At 44.8% G+C, this 19339-nt stretch overlaps 1 protein-coding gene across 2 annotated transcripts in view; it reads left to right on the top strand.

Annotated features, from left to right (window-relative positions):
• LOC147636402 (protein S-acyltransferase 10-like) overlaps positions 1 to 19339 on the top strand; it is a 71454-nt gene that overhangs the window by 32708 nt on the left and 19407 nt on the right. For both annotated transcript variants that reach the window (XM_086801841.1, XM_086801840.1), the window contains exon 6: positions 4329 to 4418. In XM_086801841.1, coding sequence (XP_086657967.1) covers positions 4329 to 4418 — 90 coding nt within the window. The remainder of the gene's footprint in view (positions 1 to 4328; positions 4419 to 19339) is intronic.

Here is a 19339-nt window from a genome sequence, read left to right as displayed (position 1 = left end):
AGAAAAGGCAAAGACACGACATAGGATAGTGATACAGATTCCAGTACCACTTCTAGGGCTCCGAGGGCGCTTCTGGCTCAAGAGACCCCAGATGGTGTGCTTCTCTAGTACACATGCAGTTTCCCCCCATGTGCTTCTAGCCAGAACATGCTTGTGGGCGGGAGAGGGGGCTGATTACAGCTCCACCCACTAGTGCCTGGGGACTGTGATTCAGAGTTCCAAGCATTAGACATGTGGCAGGAATCGGTTATCTTTGGTACAACACAGAATATGAATTGGATCTGTTCCGAGTTCATTGTTCAAGGCTTTTGGGACGATGTGTTCCATCCACTGTTGGGGATTATGGGTGCGGTGTGTCCAGCAGCTCATCATCTATTCTTGGAGTTCACTGCACACTTGTGTAGGAATTCGTGGCCAAGCAAAGTTCCTTGCTGTTCGTGGTGCCATCTTGTTTCGAGGAAACAGGTTGGTGGGTGCTCTCTCCGAGGTGATTCCAGTATTCGCGGCGCTGGAGGGTCCATGGTTGCATCTTCATCAACTTATCTTCTTCCAACTCTTGCACACTATGAGCTACAGAGGGGGTGTTAGAATTGTGCATCCTAGTGTTCTGGGGCTTTACCATTTATCTGGTATTTAATTGTATTTCTCCTATTTATTTGTCTTGTGAGCACTCGGCCAGTCCTAGAGGCAGTCGGCCAGCTCACTGATGCACTATATAAGGAGTTCCCCATTATCCACTCCTTCATCCACTTCCCTTGCGCATAGTTCAACATTCAGTTGTTGCTGGCCATTGCCATTGTAAAGCTTTACTGCTGTTATAAAAGGTGATCTTGTCCAACTCTCTCAATCTCCTTTGCACTCTCATATGTTTTCTGTTTATGCTTCCGCTTGCGCTATCTCCTTTACTAATGAGTATGGCCGAGAGGTCTCCCTCAGCTATGTCATGTGGAAAGGTAGCTCGATGCGGTGGAGCATGTCCTGGATTTGGAGCTGATGACGTGATACCAACGGGGGGGGGGGGACTGAGGGTGTCGGGCATGCTGGAGTGCAGAGGCTCGGTCCGAGGTAACTCCTCTCGGGTGAGGTAGGTCCAGAGCAGCTTGTGGAGGGTCCACAAGATCTACTATGTTGGTGTCCTCCACCTCCTGGGTCCGGAAGAAACTGGTGATGGTTGGCTGGCGAGGGAGGGGGCGGGGTGGCTGGGGCCGAAGCTCTCTCAAGAAGGTGTTCCTGTGTCTGCGGAGCTCAAGCAAGAAGAGGCCTAGGCAACACTGGTCCTGGAAGTCAATGATCCTAGAGAGTGGACCAAATCCCTCACGAAATAGACAGTGAAACCTCCCGTGGATCTCATAGTATACTGGGCAGCGGCATATGTAATGCTCCTCCATCTCAACCTCTGTAGAAGCATGGACTTGGAAGATCCTCCTCTCTGACTTGGAATTCATGGAAGCATATTACCACCCCGAAGAGGTTGGGAGAGGCAGTTCTGTTGGATGTTTGGGTACACCTTCTTGCCCGTAGGTGGACTTTACTTCAGGCTATGTGTGTTGATTCCTAGTCATGGATAGACATGACTATTGCTTTTTTGGAGGATGTGGGTATTGTGCATGGGAAGACCCGGATTGTTGCATCTTGGTGGGATGTTCTAAATGCTTCACGGTATCTGCGTGTATCTACTTCTCCTCTATTGGATCATTTGGTTAAATCATGGTAGGTGGTGTTACGGTTCACTTCTTGGAGACCTCGAGATTCTCGTTGAGGTGAGAACTCCCTGCTTGCAGAGGTGTTGGCCGCCGCTCGTGTGATTACTTGGCCAGAGAAGAATAATTGTAGGTGGCAATTCAATCGTATGGCGAGACCGGGTGTTGTGAGGATGTCTGATACTTTGTTGCCTAGGCGGCTGCGAATGTTATCATTCCGCCGCCATGCTCGTCATAGATTTCGTCTGCCCCGAGGTTACAAGTGTGTTTGGTTGCAGTTGCAACAACAAGTACAGTCTCTCGGGTGCCTTCCTAGGATGGATTCTTCTCATGCATGGGACGATTGGGTGTTGGGTCGCAAGACCAGGCTGTTGAAGGCTTCCGCTAATGTTGTATATCATCTTTTGGTCCAAGAGAAGAGATGGCTTGCAGCAAAAGCTAATAAAGTATGGAATGTTAAGAAAATGGCCTCCTGGTGTGGAAGCGCATCCTATTCTCTGGTTGGCATTACAAGCTTCCTTTTTAGGGCAAAGTGTTTATTTGGCGAGACATGGTTGGGGGCTTGCCTTTGGCCATTGCCCTTCGTCATTGGAGACTTTCGAATGGCAGTTGTTTCTTCTGCCAGACTTGTCGAGAATCTAGTCGGCATTGGTTTATTTCTTGCTCGATGGCTCGCCAGATATGGGAGTTCATCTCTTCAGTGTGGCAAATGGTGAATGGACACACTTTGTCACCCAAGCAGTGGGTATTTGGACATGATCAGCCCAGGGGGAGCAATCAGCAACATGAGGTCTTCTTTGTTTTCTTTCGATGGTTGGGTCTTTGGCATAATTGGCTCATGCGAAATGCTTTCATCTTTGATTCACAATCAGGGGTGAAAGGTCATGTCCAGCGCGTTCATGGTCTATTGTTTCTTCTTTGATCGATGCACATGTTATCACCAGGGCGCAAGCTGACCCCTGGTTACATGCTCTTCGTACGGTGGGCATGCCTCATGTGGCCTTCTAGTGTGTGCAATCTAACTGCCTCTATGTACTTGTTTGTATAGCTGGTCATGCGACCTTTGCTTTGTATTACATTTTCGTAATCTAATCATCCAACCATTACGAAAAAGACGAAAAGACAGAGTTATATTAACGTCTACAAAAGGCCAAAATAGCCTATGAGACCAAAATATTACATCATGTCCATGGAGTACATCATCATGGGTACCGTCGAGTGTAGTGGGTGAATCTGCTCTCGGAGCTCTAGTATGGAAGAAGTCAATGAGAGCTCTCTGTGCAAGTCCTCGGGCGGGTGCAGTTGGTTTGGGTTGCAATAAGGACTTCCTGTGTTTCAGAGCTCTAGAAGGAAGAGCCCTAGGCATCTCTGGTCTAGGAAATCCATGATCCTGGAAAGTGGTCCAAATTCGTCTCGGAAGAGGCTGTGGAACCTCCCCCTAATCTCATAGTATACCGAGCATTGGCATATATAGTGGGCCTCTGTCTCAACCTCTGCATCTGTCACCATGCTCAAGTGGAAGGAGGAATGGGCGGGATGAGGCTCAGGTGGGCGAGGGAGGGGTGGCTGTCCGGGGATGTGGTAAAGGGAGGCGGCATAGGATGCCATATGTCGGGTGAGGTGATCGGGGTCGGTACGTGATGATCCTGGAAGATGCTCCAGGCCTCCTTGTAGTCTCCTTCCAGAAATAACTGGTACAGCTCCTGCTCGAGATTGGCTAGATAGGCTCGCTTCCTTTTAGGAGCCTTGCTGAAGATGTCCTCACAAAATCTCGGTTGTTGAGCATTAGACCATCTTGACCACTCCACCAATGATGAGTTCATGCACAAAAAGATACTCCATCTCAATGTGCTTTGTACAAGCATGAAACATGGGTTTCTTTGCAATATCTGCATAGCTTTGGTTGTCAGACTGAACTTTGTTGGTTGCTCTTGTGTTGTTGCATTGTTCTTAAGAATCCTCCTTAACCATACAGCAATTTGTACTCAGCCTCTGTAGATTAGGCTTCCCTAGTAGGCTGCTTGCTGATCCAAGTTACACACCCTGAACCAAGTGTGAAGCACTAAGGTGACATTAAGCGGTTGGTGTCCTTGGGGGTTTGCTGAGAATTCAAAAATGACGAGCAACTCCTCCAAACTCCTATAAAAAACTAATGTACACCTTTGTGCTGAATTTTGACCAATTATTTTGTCTACTAAGGTAACGCTCTCCTGCTGAGTTTTGACCCCAAGTGAAAAAAACTACCTCAGTACTCTTTCAGACATTGCAAGTTCCTCTTTTCAACTTTCGTCACAGCTGCAGCTTGTCTGCCCAAATCTTATGTTGTGAGCTCAGAGCTCTGTTGCTGCTGGCTCAGCCCAAACTCATGACTCTTTCTCTTGAGCATGCTGTTGAATCTCCTTGAGGTTGGCTCAAATCTGTCACCTTTTCGATCTCACGTTTGGCTCTTCATCACCATTCTTCTGCCCAACTACAACTCTGCTTAAGGTTTTCTGAATCAGACTCTTAGTTAAGCTTTTAAATGTGTTGATTTAGAGGATTGATCTTGAGAGTTCTGGATTAATTTTACTGATTAGTTATCAAGACAGGTGAGGTGCTGATATGAAGACTTGTTTAATTGCTAGTCAGGCCGCTGAGGACGGAAAGAACAGGAGGAGTTTCTGGCTACAATTCAAGCACAAGGCTAACTCTTTGGCTTAGTTCAGGCAGTAGTTCAAGGCAAGTTTTATCTTTTTGGATGTTTACGGTCGTTGCTGATATTTGCGTTCCAGGAAACAGGAGGTGCTTGAGGTTTTTAAGATGATGTCGGAACAAAAATAGGCTTCAGTTTCTTTTCTGTAGTTCATATAAGATAATTACAGACTCAGTATTATGATCGTTTCTCCAACATTACATGCTGATCTCGTGTAACTCAGTCTAGATGTGCCTTTCTTCTTCTTGGATAGGCCCGACTGTAACTCTTGATTCATTTTCATCCTTATAATATATATATATATATATATATATATATATATATAATATTATAATATTATATATATATTATATATATAAGCAAAAGGATACCATTGTCAAGTGGAACTCATTGTGAGCATTGCAAATGTTTGCTCTCATTGAAGGCACCTTTTCTTTTTGATTTTTTTTCCCCATTTTTCAGTTATTCGAAAAGACCAGGGTCTTAATATCTCATCTCCACAGGGTGGGGCAGAGAACCCAAAGCATACTTATAAATTCTAAGGTCCAATACTTGCTGACAAACTGGAGTAAAGTAGTGGTAGCTGCTTCTGACATGGCCTTGATATTGATGCCAAACTCTGCCTAGTGACCACCTCGGAAGATGTTTTCTAAGATTAATTCTATTCAAGCTAATGGATTGGCTCATGCTTCCATGTTCACAAGTATCTGTAGAATCTTGTTAATCTGTCCCATCATTAAATTCTACTTGCCCTATCAATGTAAATTGGGCTGTGGCACCTGCCTCCACACGGTGGTGCTACACTAAATTATTACTGTACTCCTTTTGTACCTGGAGAATTATATCTTAAATGATCCTGTAAAGTGCCGTTGCAAAAGACCATTTGTCTAACTCAGTATTGGCCAAATGGATTTTGGCTGTACTCTTTTCCTCTATTACTTCCGTTGCCAGCAGGATACAATACTCTATGCACACGTCTTCCCAGTTGCCGTCACCATTGGTAGGTCCATACAGCATGAGTTGCACATACTCTAGTGGGTCCTTTAGAGGGAAAGGAGGCCAAGCAAAAAAGCACTGAGCCACATGAAAAATAAATATTTCAAAACAAGAGAAACTTTATCATAAGAAAGGCCTCATTATTGGATGGGTGTTGTGTGACTGAGAGTATGTTGGAGACTCTAGCCTATGTCTATGTCCCAGTATGAAAGGTGTTTGGTGGACTCCAGGTGTCACGTGCACCCTGCACTGGGGCACACAGTGACACATTGGCATCATCATCAGTGCAACATTTGTACAGAAATAGTACTTTTTTAGGAACATTTGTCGTACGGCGTGACTCCATTGTGAGCCCTTAGTCTAGGGATAGTCAGGCACGAGCTATGTAGGTCAACCTCCGAGCCATAGAGGTCAGTCCCTCTTAACCCATTTGAAGAACCCCATCAGGTAAGTGCATGTAGCAGTCAGCGATAGCCTAGGTTTGCATTAGAAGCATCATTAGCGTGGGCAGCCCATGCCTTATGGATAGCATGGGAAGCCCATACAACAGCCAAACCAGGCTGTAGAGCATAGTCGGCAGCCCTAGCAGTAGACAGGACTGGCCAACAGCAGCTTATAGGCAGCAATTGTGGGCATTAAGCATGGCTGACACCAGTATGTGGGACAACAGAATTATGCGCAGCATTTGACAGCATTAAATGCTGACTGCGCAGCATCCAATGCTAAATTCAGCACTTTTTGTCCCACCAGATCTGCTGACAGCCTCTCTACTGGCTGACCAGCAGCCCCAAGCCTTATATAAACAGTCGCCAAGTTTCAAGCATAAATTATTCATCATAAATCAAGTGATCAAGCAGAATGCAGTCAAGCATAAAGACAACATTCAGTCCTTTCTCTCCAGGCAATCAGTGAAGTCCTATTTAGCATTCAGCCAGCATATGTGCAGTCCTACAGCTATCTTGGACTTGCATAAGTGGCCCAAAAGAGTCTTCTACAATGCCTTTGGATTGGTGGATTCTCAGCCGACATATGGTCTTTCTCGTCCTTGCGTTGGGCAATCATAGACCTTGTTCTAAAGCATTGTACAGCAGTTCTCCAAAGAATTAATATAAGCAAATACTCCTGCTTGCAAGGCCCCCCCCCTTCAATGGGTATTTGGGACCCCACACTCACCTCTTGACACTCTTACTACACAGCTTACAGATTTATTACATACATCCGCCCTATAGAGCTTCCCACATTCCTGTAGGAGTATTGCCAAGAGTAACACTGGAAAAATGCCCCAAAATAGTTGGTACAATGACGAGTGTCGGGCTACTCGTTCGCGTCTCAAACGGGAGGTAGAGAGAGGTGAAATCTTGGGCCTTAAGGCACAAAGACTTAACCAATCTTTAACTCATTGTAAGAATTTAACTCGCTGTAAGAAACGCATGTTCAAGGAAACCAAACACTAGGACATGTACCACCTATTTTTGAGCAACGATTCAGCTGAGGCTTGGCGGAGGCTATGAGAACACCGTTCACACACCCCTGTCTCTGACCCCGAGATCTAGCATATGTATGCTTAGTCACTATATGATGTGCTAGATCAGCCGCCACACACCCCTGTCTCTGACCCCGAGATCTAGCATATGTATGCTTAGTCACTATATGATGTGCTAGATCAGCCGCCTATACCCTATCCTTCAGAGCCTCGGCCCACTCACTTTACTTTCTTTACAACAGATATGGTGGAGAGTGCTATATGCCGACTCTAGCACAAACGCACGGAGGACCACACAGGCCTTAGAGGTGAGCATTTTTCATATGCAGCCGACACGGTGGCGCCGTTTATAGCACATCTCTTTAACAAGGCTATCGTAGAGGGGTTATCGCCCGCATGGAATTTACACACTATTGCCCCCATCCATAAGGCTGGCGACCCTATGGATCCGGGTAACTACAGGACTGTGATGGTAGGCCACACATTGGCCAAACTTTATGAGTCGGTCATTGAGCATGAGCGTAGTAAATTGGTAGAGATCTCTGGATTCAGAGCTATTGGGCAGGCTGGTTTCTGCCGAAACCACTCCACTCTTGATCATATCTTCACACTTAGGAGCCTCATAGAGGAGGCGGAGGCACATAGATGTAGATTATATTGCTGCTTAGTGGATTTTCGCAAGGCATTTGACACTGTGCCTCGCGACAGACTTATGCAGAGATTGCAGACACTTGGCGTACCATCAAAGATGATATGGGGTATTATTGCTTTGTATGAGAGAGTTGTGGGTCGTGTGCGATGCCCGGGTGGATTATCAAAGGAGCTTGCTAGCACTATTGGTGTTAAGCAAGGATGTCCATTATCTCCCACCCTACTTGGATTATACATTGATGAGCTAGCAGATTTTGTGGGCAGAAAGGGGGGGGGGGGGGGGGGGGGCAATGGATCATCTTTGGCAGATCTATATGTAGCTTTGATGCTTTACGCAGACGATGTAGTACTTGTCTCAGATACACAGCAGGGGTTACAGCGGCACATGGATGCCTTGGGAGAGTTTTGTAATCAAAGGGGCGTGACGGTCAATCTTGGTAAAACCAAGGTTATGATTTTCAATACCCCACGAACCAGGGGCGAGAGACCACCCACATCATATACCAAGACAGACGTGTGGATGTAGTGACTTTATATGTATATTTCGGTGTCACCTTTACTAGGGTGGCGGGGAGGTTCTCCACGAGACATGTAGTTCAGGACAGGGTAGCCAGAGGGTATGCAACTTTAGCTTTACTTGAGAGGTGATGTCACCAAGCGCATTTTCAGGAACCCCGTACAAAGGGATGGCTTTTTGATACCATGGTCACACCAGCCTTGATGTATGCATCCCCCATGGGCTCTAGGACTATCAGTGAGCGGATGGCGAGGTTTAGAGCGCCCACAGTTACTTATGTTCTCACGGATGATTCATAGTAAAACCTCGACGCTACATGAGATAGTTTTGGCAGAGTTTGCATCTTTGCCCATGATAGTGGAGGCACGCTTTCAAACAGTGACATTTATTCAGCGGGTTAGGCACATGCCCTCAGATAGATTACCGAGATAGGCCCTAGAGTCATCAGAGCAAGTAGCAGCATCAGGGCGACAATCATGGTATGCAAAGGTTTTACAGTGGTTTTCACTACATGGGATGAGTATGGACATGCTGCCTCTGTTCAGTATGATTAGGACCATCCGACCATGAGCCTATCCTTGTGGAGAGGAACCGATTGATACGTCAGGATTTGATATAGCTATACACACGTCATACATGGATTGATCCTCCACAGCCTCTTCCTGTGAAGAGGCAGCACTACCATGATCATTTCTTACAGTTCACAGAGGATGGGTTTGTGTAGAGACCAGGGTACATGGATGTATATATGTCTCATGCCATGCGCACTACTATTGGGCAGCTTCGGGTATCTTCACACACTCTAGAGATAAGGTAGGGAGAGCTATAGGAGCCCCGAGGGAGACACGTATCTACAGATTGTGCCACATAGAGGTGGAGATAGAGGAGCATTATGTTTGCCATTGCCTAGTATACTATGAGATTCGGGGGAGATACCACTACCTCTTCAGGGAGGGATTTGGTCCACACAGCAGAGTTATGCAGTTTCATGATCAAAGATGCTTGGGGGGATTTTTGATGGAGTTACGACGTCATAGAGAAAACCCGAGTCACTTAGAGACGCACGATCTCTACATCTACTAGTAGAGGAGTGACATCAGCCCCTCTCCACCTGGCCCTCGTCCCCGAGGTCTCCACCAGACATAGATTGATGAGATCTTGAGGAGACATAGCAGAGAGGGCAGACCCCAGATTGTTGATCTAGCACAGATTGGGAGATATCTTGCCCCTAACCTGATGTATGACATCCTACACCCAGTCATTGGCATTATATATGCATTGTACTGCATACTATGAGATACGTGGTCGTTTCCACTATTTATTCAGAGAGGGTTTTGGACCACTTTCCAGAGTCATGGGTACCAAGACCAGAGGTGTTTGGGATTGTTCCTGCTTGAGCTGCGGAGATATAGAGATAGCTTGCTTAGGCGCACAAAGAGCCAGACTCAGAGGCACATTACAGACTTCTTTAGTCCAGCCATCACTGCGCCAGATGGACCACAACAGCAGCAGGATATGGATACCGCCCACACCAGCGGTACACTGATTGATTGTGTGATTGAGCTTGGGTGGTCCAGACGCCCACGACTACGGAGGAGGGCATCCCAGCATAGACGGAGGTTGCAGTGGCAGATTCGGATTATTCTTGCGAGACATGCGGGACACCCAGTTATTGAGGAGATCCGCCAACGTCCGATGCGGCACATATTATGAGATGGAGGCACCTCCATAGTGTACCCCCCCGTCCCACATGATATTGTATCCCCTCACTGTACTCCACTCACCTCCATAGCGTACCCCCCCCCTCACTATATTCACACCCTATAAGGGTTTCTGTTTACCTTCCAGTTCCAGTTTCATTTTCTAGGTGCCAGTAGTATCATCTTTATTTTTCATTTTCTGGTTTTTTTAATCCAGACATTGTATCAGATCCACCATGATGTAACTTTTTGGTCTCATAGGTCATTATGGCCTTTTGAAGACGTTAATATAACATTTCATTTCATTTCTCTACTCAGTTAATGGATGTTAAAGATCTCACCAAAGTAAAGGTTTAAAGAAGGGTTTGTTTTGCGTTACCATGATCAACCTTAGTGCATGTAACATTGGTATCAGAGCATTAGGTTGGTGACCCAACCCAACTAGCTAAAGAAGTGAGAGCATCCGGTGGATGGTAATACTTAACGCAAGGACATGAAGACCAAACGCAAGCTGATCGAGATGCTATCCAAGCTCCGTTGAATTGCTCTTCAATGACCACTATGCAATCCCAAAACTGAGGGATGCATGCATGCTGGCTGAATGCTGAAGATGCTCTTCATGGAAGACTTGGGAATGCTGCAGCAAGTATGCACAAGGTCGCCAGTGGCTGTAAGCACCCTTGACCTGCTGGGAATGATGATGGACTGATTTCTGAATGGATGATTAATGCTGAGTGGTATGCGCTGCTTATATATGGTGTAGGGCTGCTAGTCGGTCCAAAAAGAGGCTGTTGGCTAGCAAAAAATGGACAAAAATGCTAATTTTGCAGCATTAAATGCTGCGCATTATCCTGAGGCTGTTTTTAAAGCTTGGCCGACTCATTGATGTTGGCCGACCTGATTTGGCTGGTCTCTGATGATGGCCGACTGCAGTCCTGCAGCATTTAATGCTGGTCGACTGCATGAAGGGCACATGTAGGCAGTCGACTGGCTGCCCAGGCCCCCTTATGGCCTAGGTGCTGCCCTTGGTGGGCTGCCATGCTCATGGGATGGCCTTGGCTGTCGTATAAGCACCTAATGCAACTATATCTCCAGCCATTGAGGATGGGTCTCAAGATGTTCGTACATCAAGAAGGTTAAGAGAAGAAAAACATGGCTCAGGAGAATCTTGTGAACTATGCTCTCATGTTAGAGGTTCTCAAGATTCAAGAGCCCCCCCACTCTTGCCGAAGCACAAGGGGATCCGAATTGGCTGGTAACCATGCAAGTAGAATATGACTCCATCCTCAAAAACTACATTTGAGGCCTTGTAGGTCGCCCTCTGAGACGCAAGGTAATTGGCACTAAGTGGGTTTACAATGCAAAATACATATCTGATGGTACTTTGGAAAAGTACAAGACATCCATGTTAACGGCAATCTACACCGTCCTTGCATTGGCAATGCATGAGGGTGGCCTCCTCTCCAAATGGATGTAAAATTTACTTTCCTCAATGGAAACTTCGAGGAGGAGGTATATGTGGAGTGGCCATAAGGGTTCATGAATCCCAATTCCGAAAGCAAATTTTGCAGGTTACAAAAGGAACTCTATGGGCTGAAATAAGCCCCACAAGCATGGTACTAAAGGATTGATGCCAATTTTGTGAGTAATGGTCTTTTACGCAGTCCTTCATATGCAAATTTGTATGTATTTTGTGAGTAGTGAATGTATAGGGTGGCTTCAAACCTAGGTGTCAAGTCTCACCATTCCATCCCAAACAATACAACCTCCTTACGATCTTATGGTTATTGTTCTCTATGTAGATGACCTTATTTTGATAGGGATCACTAGAATAAGATCTCACAGACATAGTAGATCCTTCGTGCAGAGTTTGAGATGACTGATCTGGGTTGACGCATTATTGTTTGGGGATTGAGGTCTGGCAAAAGCCAAATAAAATTTTCATCTCTCCACGTAAATATGTAGGGGCTTATGGGACCAGATTGGGTGGTTGAATTGGACACAAGGCACTTAGTAACAGGGTATTGTTTTTCTCTTGGTTCGGGATGCATTTCTTGGATTAGTTAGAAACAATCCATTGTTGCCATCGACAAAGGTTGAGATGCTTTGCATCATTTGAGATTGGATGAGGAGGTTTCTTTAGGATATGGGTTTGGTGTAGAAGCAACCTACAACACTACAATGTGAGAACCGGAGTTGCATGGCTATTGCTTGAATCTTGTGTTTGATGCTTGCACGAAACACACCGAGATTTGGTATCTTGTGGTTCATGCTCGCATGAAACACACTGAGATTTGGTATCATCATGTTGAGTGAGGTGGAGATGGCCTAATGCCCGATGACATAGAATGATGCAGGCATCTTGACAAAGGCTCATAGCACGATGGATCGACATCTTCATTGACTCGGTATCAAATCACACGGGTAGTTTATCTTTGGGTGGACATTGAGGGGGAGTGTTGGATATCAATGCTCCACCCTCATTTTATATTGTCCAGAGCTCCCATTATGAGTAGTGTTATGTACTTGGACTGTAACTCCTTCAAATAGCACTTCTATGACCGATTTGCAAACCCAGAACTGTGGGATGCACATATGCTGGCTGAATGCTCTTCATGGAGGCCTTGGGGCTGTAGCACAGTGAAGTGCTGAATGCTGGATGTATGCTCAAGCTCCTTTGAATAGCTCTTTGATGACCACTTTGCAAACCCAGAACTGCTGAATGCACATATGCTGGCTGAATGCTGAATAATGGAGGCCTTGGGGCTGTAGCACAGAATGCTGGATGTATGCTAAAGAGGCTGGAGGCTCTAGGCACATATAACTACTGGTAGACTGAATTTATGATGAATGATTATGCTGTAGGCTGAAGCGTTGCTTATATATGGACTTGTGCTGCAGGTCGGCCTGTTCAAGGGCTGTGGGCCTGTTCTTATGGGACATGAAATGCTAATTTACAGTATATAATGCTGCGCTTAACATCATACGTGCCTTTTACTGCTGGCCGACTGCAAGCACCTACCCAACTTGCTGCTGTCCAATGTTTATGCTGGCCGATTGTTGTATGGAGGCTCCTGATGGTGGCTGACTAGACAGCCGACGACTAGACCTTAGTCCATTATATGTGCTGCCTATTGTGCCCCATGGGGATGGGCTGGCCTTTGGCTGGCCCATAAGCATGCTTAACATGTATCTACATGACTAAGCTTCTACATGCTTGCTAATGCAAAGACTAAGATGAGATTGACCTCTCCATGAACCTTATCTGATGAATTCTCCAAGTGGGTAAGAGGACTAACACATGCAAAATCTCTATGGCTGTGGAGACTGACCTACGTAGCTCATGCCTGACATCTCCCGAATTGGGGCTCACAATGGGGTCACACCATACAACAAAATTTTCTAAAAAAGGTAATCCTACTGAATGAATGTTGCATTGATGTAGAGCCAGTGTGTCACATAGCACTCCAATGCAGGGTGCATGTGACATGGACACTAATCTACAGATTAGGGACCTAATCCAATGGGGTAGGGGGTCCCAAGATTAGGGATTAGCAGGCAAATACTTGGCTAGGGTTCCTAGATTGATAAAACAAGCTTAATGGCCTTTTATAGTGAGTTAGCTGTTTATGGCGTAGTTATCATTATATAAGTGAGAGCTTGGGTTATTATGAGATATAGTTGTGAGGATGCACCACTAAAGGTATGGCTTGGACTAGGACAGCAAACATGCTCATGCCATGCACATGTCGAGTATGTAGGTTGGCATGTCGAAGGCCTACGGGTAGGCTTCGGTGGTATGAGTTAGAGATAGGCCTATGGAATTCTGAAGAAAGCCTTGCCTTGGCTCGAGGGAGATCGGTAGATGATGCCGGTGGGAGGTGAAGTAGCGTACTACCTCATGATTTGGTTTAGGACTAACCTTGGCTTTCAGTTGTGTTTAGGGCAGATTTTGGGAAGAACTTTAAAGTTGGTATCACAGCATGCTCCTACAAAGACCCAAAGTCAGTTACAGACTATGGGTGACCCCAATTCAAAGAAATCAAGCAAAGTGGAGCAGGCTCTTCAATACATTGAGGATCGATGCTTCACTTGTGGTCAACAAGGGCACATGAGGATGAACTGTCAGCAGTGCAAGGGCAAGTCAAAGTCAAAGGGGGATCCGGCGACCAAGGCCAAAGGTAAGATAACTTCTGAACATACTATTGTTTTAGATTAGAGTTCTTGGAAGGCTTGTAGCTTCAATATGAAAGTTTTCAATCCTACGGACCTAATAAGGATCACTAGTATCCTGTTGACATGCATCAGGCACACCATTTTGGGATTGGCAAATGTCTTAGCTAACTATAACTATACAAAGCTACTCGGAGCCACTAAAATATGAAAAGTTGAATAAAGTTACGATCAAGAATAGATATCTCCTTCTAAAGCAAATGATTTGATTGATAGGTTGCAGGGAGCTTTCTATTTTACGAAGATTAACCTTTGTATTGGTTATCACGAGATACGGAATCTGGATAGATGAGGGCGATGTCTTTAAGACAGGATTCTGCAGGCGATGTGGCCATTACGAGTTTCTCATATTACTTTTTGGCTCACGAATTCTTTTTCTACTTTTCAACAGATGATGAATGATCTCTTTAGAGATTATTTAGGGAAATTTGTGGTCGTGTTTCTAGATGATATCTTGATATACAGTTGTACTTTGGAGGAGCACGCCGAATATCTCTAGATCGTCTTGAGGATTTTGAGGTGGGAGAAGTTGTATGCCAAGTATACAAAGTGTGATTTCTTCAAAAGAGAATTCAAATATCTAGGACATCGAATATCTTGAGATGGGATGAGCATAGATCTTGAGCGGATACATAAGGTTTTAGATTGGCCGGTTCCTCAGATTGAGGCAACTTCATGCGTTTTTGGGATTCACCCATCTTTCTTAAGAAGTTGGTGAGGGGATTATTCACAGTTAATTGTACCTTTCACAGACCTCCTTCGGGGAAGAGGATGTGAGTCCAACAGCCTGATCTCTTGGAACAAGAAGCTTGATGAGGCTTTTCAAGCTCTCAAGCTTAAGGTGAGGGAAGCACCTGTATTGGCCTTGTTGGATGCTGGCAGACCATTTGTGGTCGAGACAAATGCTAGTGATTTCGCGTAGGTGCGACATTGTTCTAAGATGGCTGACCTGTGGCATTTGAAAGTAAAAAGCTTGATGATACCTAGGTCAAATGGCACACTCATGAGAAAGAGTTGTATGTGGTTATACCCGCTTTAAAAACTTGGCAACATTATCTTCATGGAACTAAGTTTGTTGTACTGACTGACCATGAGTTGATTAAGTATATATGTGATAGACACGAATTAAGGGGGAGGAAGGCACGATGGGGTGAGTTGATGCAAGACTTTGATATGGAAATAAAGTATCGGTGAATAGAGTGGCAGATGCCTTGAGTAGAATTTTGGAGGTGAACTCTTTAAGTCACCGAGATTAGGGTTGGCCTTTATGACTCTCTCAGAGGGCTATGCAAGATTGACACTCCTTTTGATCAGTATTGGCAGCAAGTCCAGGCAGGGAGACTTGGGAGTTAGGCCGTCCGTGTGGGTAGGTGGTCAGTTCCTTATCCGAAATGGTTTGCTATTCCGGAATGAGAAGATTTGTGTATCACATAACGCTGAGATTAGGAAAGGGATCCTATATGAATGTCATGACGCTCCTACAACAGGCCATCCAAGGATACAACGAACCTACGATTTAGTAAAACGAATGTTTTACTGGGCTAAGATGAAGGCATATGTTCAAGATTGTGTGTTTAAGTGTCGTCAATGTCAAGTGAATAAGGCTGAATGCCTTAGGGCTGGAGGTATGTTACATCCTCTAGAGATCCAGGGAGGTAAATGGGAGAGTATTTTCATGGACTTGATTGAAGGATTGCCATGGACCAATAGAATTCATGATGCTATCGGCGTGGTAGTAGAAAGATTCATGAAGATGGAAGGAGTTTTTACCTACAAAAGTGTCAGTGAAGGCAACTAAATTGGCAAAACAGTTTCAGCTTTTCAGCTTGGATTTGTTTTGTTTCTATTTTATTTTCCGTTCCATGATGAGATATGTCATGGAAATTATTGTATTACTTTGGTCTCATAAGCCCATTGGGTCTTTAGTAAACACTTAATATATCTTTCTTTTCTTTTCTTTCTCTCTTCACCATTGTCATGGTTTGAGCTTCCCCTCTCTCCTTGAGGCCTCATCTCTCTTACATTCACATCATGGAAATATTCCACCCTCCATAGCTTGAGCACCAAATCTTGTGGATACCAACATGGTATTAGAGCACGTTCATATGCTTCTCTAACTGACTTCGGTAGACAAGCAAGTTGAGGAGCAGGTGAGGGAGAAAACATAGGAATGACCACGAGTATGAAGTTTGAGGCTCGTAGTGGTAAGTTAGTCATCCAGGGCACAGAGTTTGTTGTAGGAGTAGATATAATCTTAGGGATTCGTTGGTTTCACAAGTTTCAGCTAGACATTGACTGGGAGCGGCACACTTTTCGGATTCTCGGGAATGTGTCCAAGCTCCTCTCATCATCAAATGTGAGGCAAGCATTCGTAACTTTCCTCTCATAAGCCACATGCACGCTAAAAGAGAAACGAGGAAAGGCACGTAGTATGCGGTGATCTATGTTCAAACCACCTAGACTGTTGCCAGTGCTTTGGAGAAGTACCACATCCTACATGATTGATTTCAAAAGATTTTCCCCACCCAAGCTCCCCCCTGTCTAGACCAGAGCATCACAGAATTGATTTCCTCCCATTTTCAAAAACCCCTAGTAAGTTGCTCTATCGCTTGAGCAAGGTATGCAATCGGAGTTGGACTGCTAACTCCAAGAATTGTAGCAGTCAGGGTTCATATGATCTAGTGTCTCTCCTTTTGTAGCACCAGTCCTTTTTGTCCAGAAAAAGGTCAATTGGGAAAGAACCCCAATTTGAAGCTAATGGTTCAAACTTCAATTTACAAAAAGCCCCAAATATCATTAGGGATTACAGGAACTTCTTTTAGACAATTTTTGCCCAATTTCTAAAATGCCCCAAATCTTATCAATGCTGGAGTGGGTAATTAGGCATTTTTTTTTTCTTGATTTTGAAAACCCCCAAACTTAAAACCTAATGCAGGTGCTTTGACGATATGCAGAGAGCTGATTTTCACAAAAGCCCTATTTTTTGTGAAATGTAGGAGATTTAATTAGCGGATGTTTATCATGAATTAGAGAATCCTCAAATTTGATGACGATGGTGGCTCTGTCAAGTGGAGGCAGTGTTTTTGTAGAGGCAATAGAGAGGGCGCTGCTGACGGGAGAGATGCGCAGGAGCTGTTCCTCTGGATCTTTATACTCCTTTATAACCTTATAATAATGTTTATTTTTGCAAAACAAACTCGTTGCTGCTGGATTGAAAATTACGCAAAGCAGAGAATCACTTCTATAGCTGACAGCCTCACCTAGCACTTCCCAAACACCCCAGACAGAAGCCAAGTACCTGCGCCAATACACCAATGGCAACCGCTTCCGATCACAAGACTTAGGATTATAGTCTCACAAGACTAACCAAGTCTTAGAAGCACCACAACACAACTGTCCCATAAGAATCCGTGTACCTGTTTCCAAAAGGTTCGGTCTGACAGCCTCACATAGGCTAGCCGAGCAAAACAAAACACATCAACAACATCACTAAGAACGTCAAAACCTGCAACCAACAAGTGCACAAGGCATGTGTGTGCAAAGTAAGGTGCAGAAAAAGCTCATATGGCGACCAAGAATCTTCAAAACACCACGATCAACATCTATCCAGGCTTTACGTTCTCCTCCATGAGCATCACGATCAACAAGAATCCCTATTATCATCTTTACAATGCCAAAAACCATCACCATCCTCCTCATATTGGCTTCCTCCTCCATCAAGAAAAACCTCTAGCCAACAGTCGCCCTCTACAAAAGAAACTCTTGCTAATAATAGCATGACCTTAAGCATGTCTTAAATGAGACAACGTGTCTTAATCATGTGTCAAGGCTAAGTATTAAGAAAGCTTCCCTATCATAACAAATATGCAAGTTTCCTACTTCTCCAGAAAAACACAACATAGTTTGCCCATCCCCCACTCTGATGATCATTCATGATCAGGAGCATGGAATAAGTGATGAAGATCATATGAGGCCACATTGGGATTGGCTATCCCATCATCAATAGAAGCTCCACTTGAAGTAGTATCCATGCCCAACATTTTATCCTTGACGATTACCATTAATGGGGAAACATACTTCTTGAGTCGATAGCCATTCACTCTCACCTTATGCCAAGTACCATCCAAATCAGCCAATTGATAAGTACCATTTTTGAATCGGTCAATCACCAAGGAGGGACCCTCCCACTTAATCTGGAGCTTCTTCTGGAAGGTATGATCCAATTTACTGTTGTACCTGAGAACCAAATCACCCTTCTCAATGCGCGTATTCCTCACCATCTCGTTGGCTTTCATGTGATTATGTTTTTGAATTTCCTCATAGTATTCATCGGCTTGTATCCTATCCAACTGCATTTTTTGCAAAGTGAACAATCGTTCTTACAAGTAATCTATTGGCCCGCCCTTGTGCTTCATCATAAACTTCAGTGCAGGAATTTCAACATCAATAGGCATTAATGCTTCCTTACCAAAAACAAGATGAAACCCTGTGGTGCTCTTGATGGCAGTCTGATAAGCCCATGAAGCACATGGTAACTCCAAATCCCAAGTCTTAACATACGCTTCCATCATCTTTGTAAGCATCCTGATCAACTCCCCATTGAACCTTTCATTGAGGCCATTGCATTGTGGATAATATAGTGTAGTATACCTAAGCTTCATTCCTAGCTTTTTCACCAAGCGACCTTGGGGCTCATATATCACTGTGCCCCCCCCCCGCCCCCCCCCCCCCCCCCCCCCCCCCGCCCGATTCTTCTCCATGACTCCTCTTATAACAGCCATCAAAGTAGAGCACAAATGCATTATCTATGTCGGGTGGTTCCTTCTTTTGTCTCTTTATGTCAACCTCCTTGATAAGCACTGGATTCTCTTTACAGGTCAATAAGTCCGCCAATGAAGCCCTAGTGGACTTCTCAATCAAGAATGAAAATTGAAACTCTTGTAACTCCACCACCCACTTCATCAACCTTTTAGAGATATTTGCATTGTTGATCAACTGAGGTAAAAGGGAGTAACTAGTAAGGAAAGTGAATGGCTTCGGAAGAAGGTAACGCCTGAATCTTTTGCATGCAAACACCACATTCACCATCACCAATTCCACCTGAGTGTAACTCCAGTCTGCCTCTGTCTTAACTCTACTAGCATAATAAACTGGCCTCATGTATTGAGTTCCCTTCCCTTGTGGGAGAGTACCGCCCCAATAGCATCCACACCAACCGAGGGATTTACATAAAATTCCTTCTCCCAATCAAGAGCCATAACTGCTGACAAACTTCCAAGCACTTCCTTCACATGAAGGAAAACCTCCTCACACTCTATCTATAGTCCATTCCAAAGGATCTCTCTTTGCAGCCACTTGCAAAGGATT

Source organism: Cibotium barometz, chromosome 8, assembly GCF_041138505.1.
Source record: "Cibotium barometz isolate CiBa-2024 chromosome 8, ASM4113850v1, whole genome shotgun sequence".
In the NCBI taxonomy this organism is placed as follows: Eukaryota; Viridiplantae; Streptophyta; class Polypodiopsida; order Cyatheales; family Cibotiaceae; genus Cibotium; species Cibotium barometz.
The sequence above is the reverse complement of the archived record's forward strand: the minus strand, read 5'-3'. Positions and strand labels throughout refer to the sequence as shown.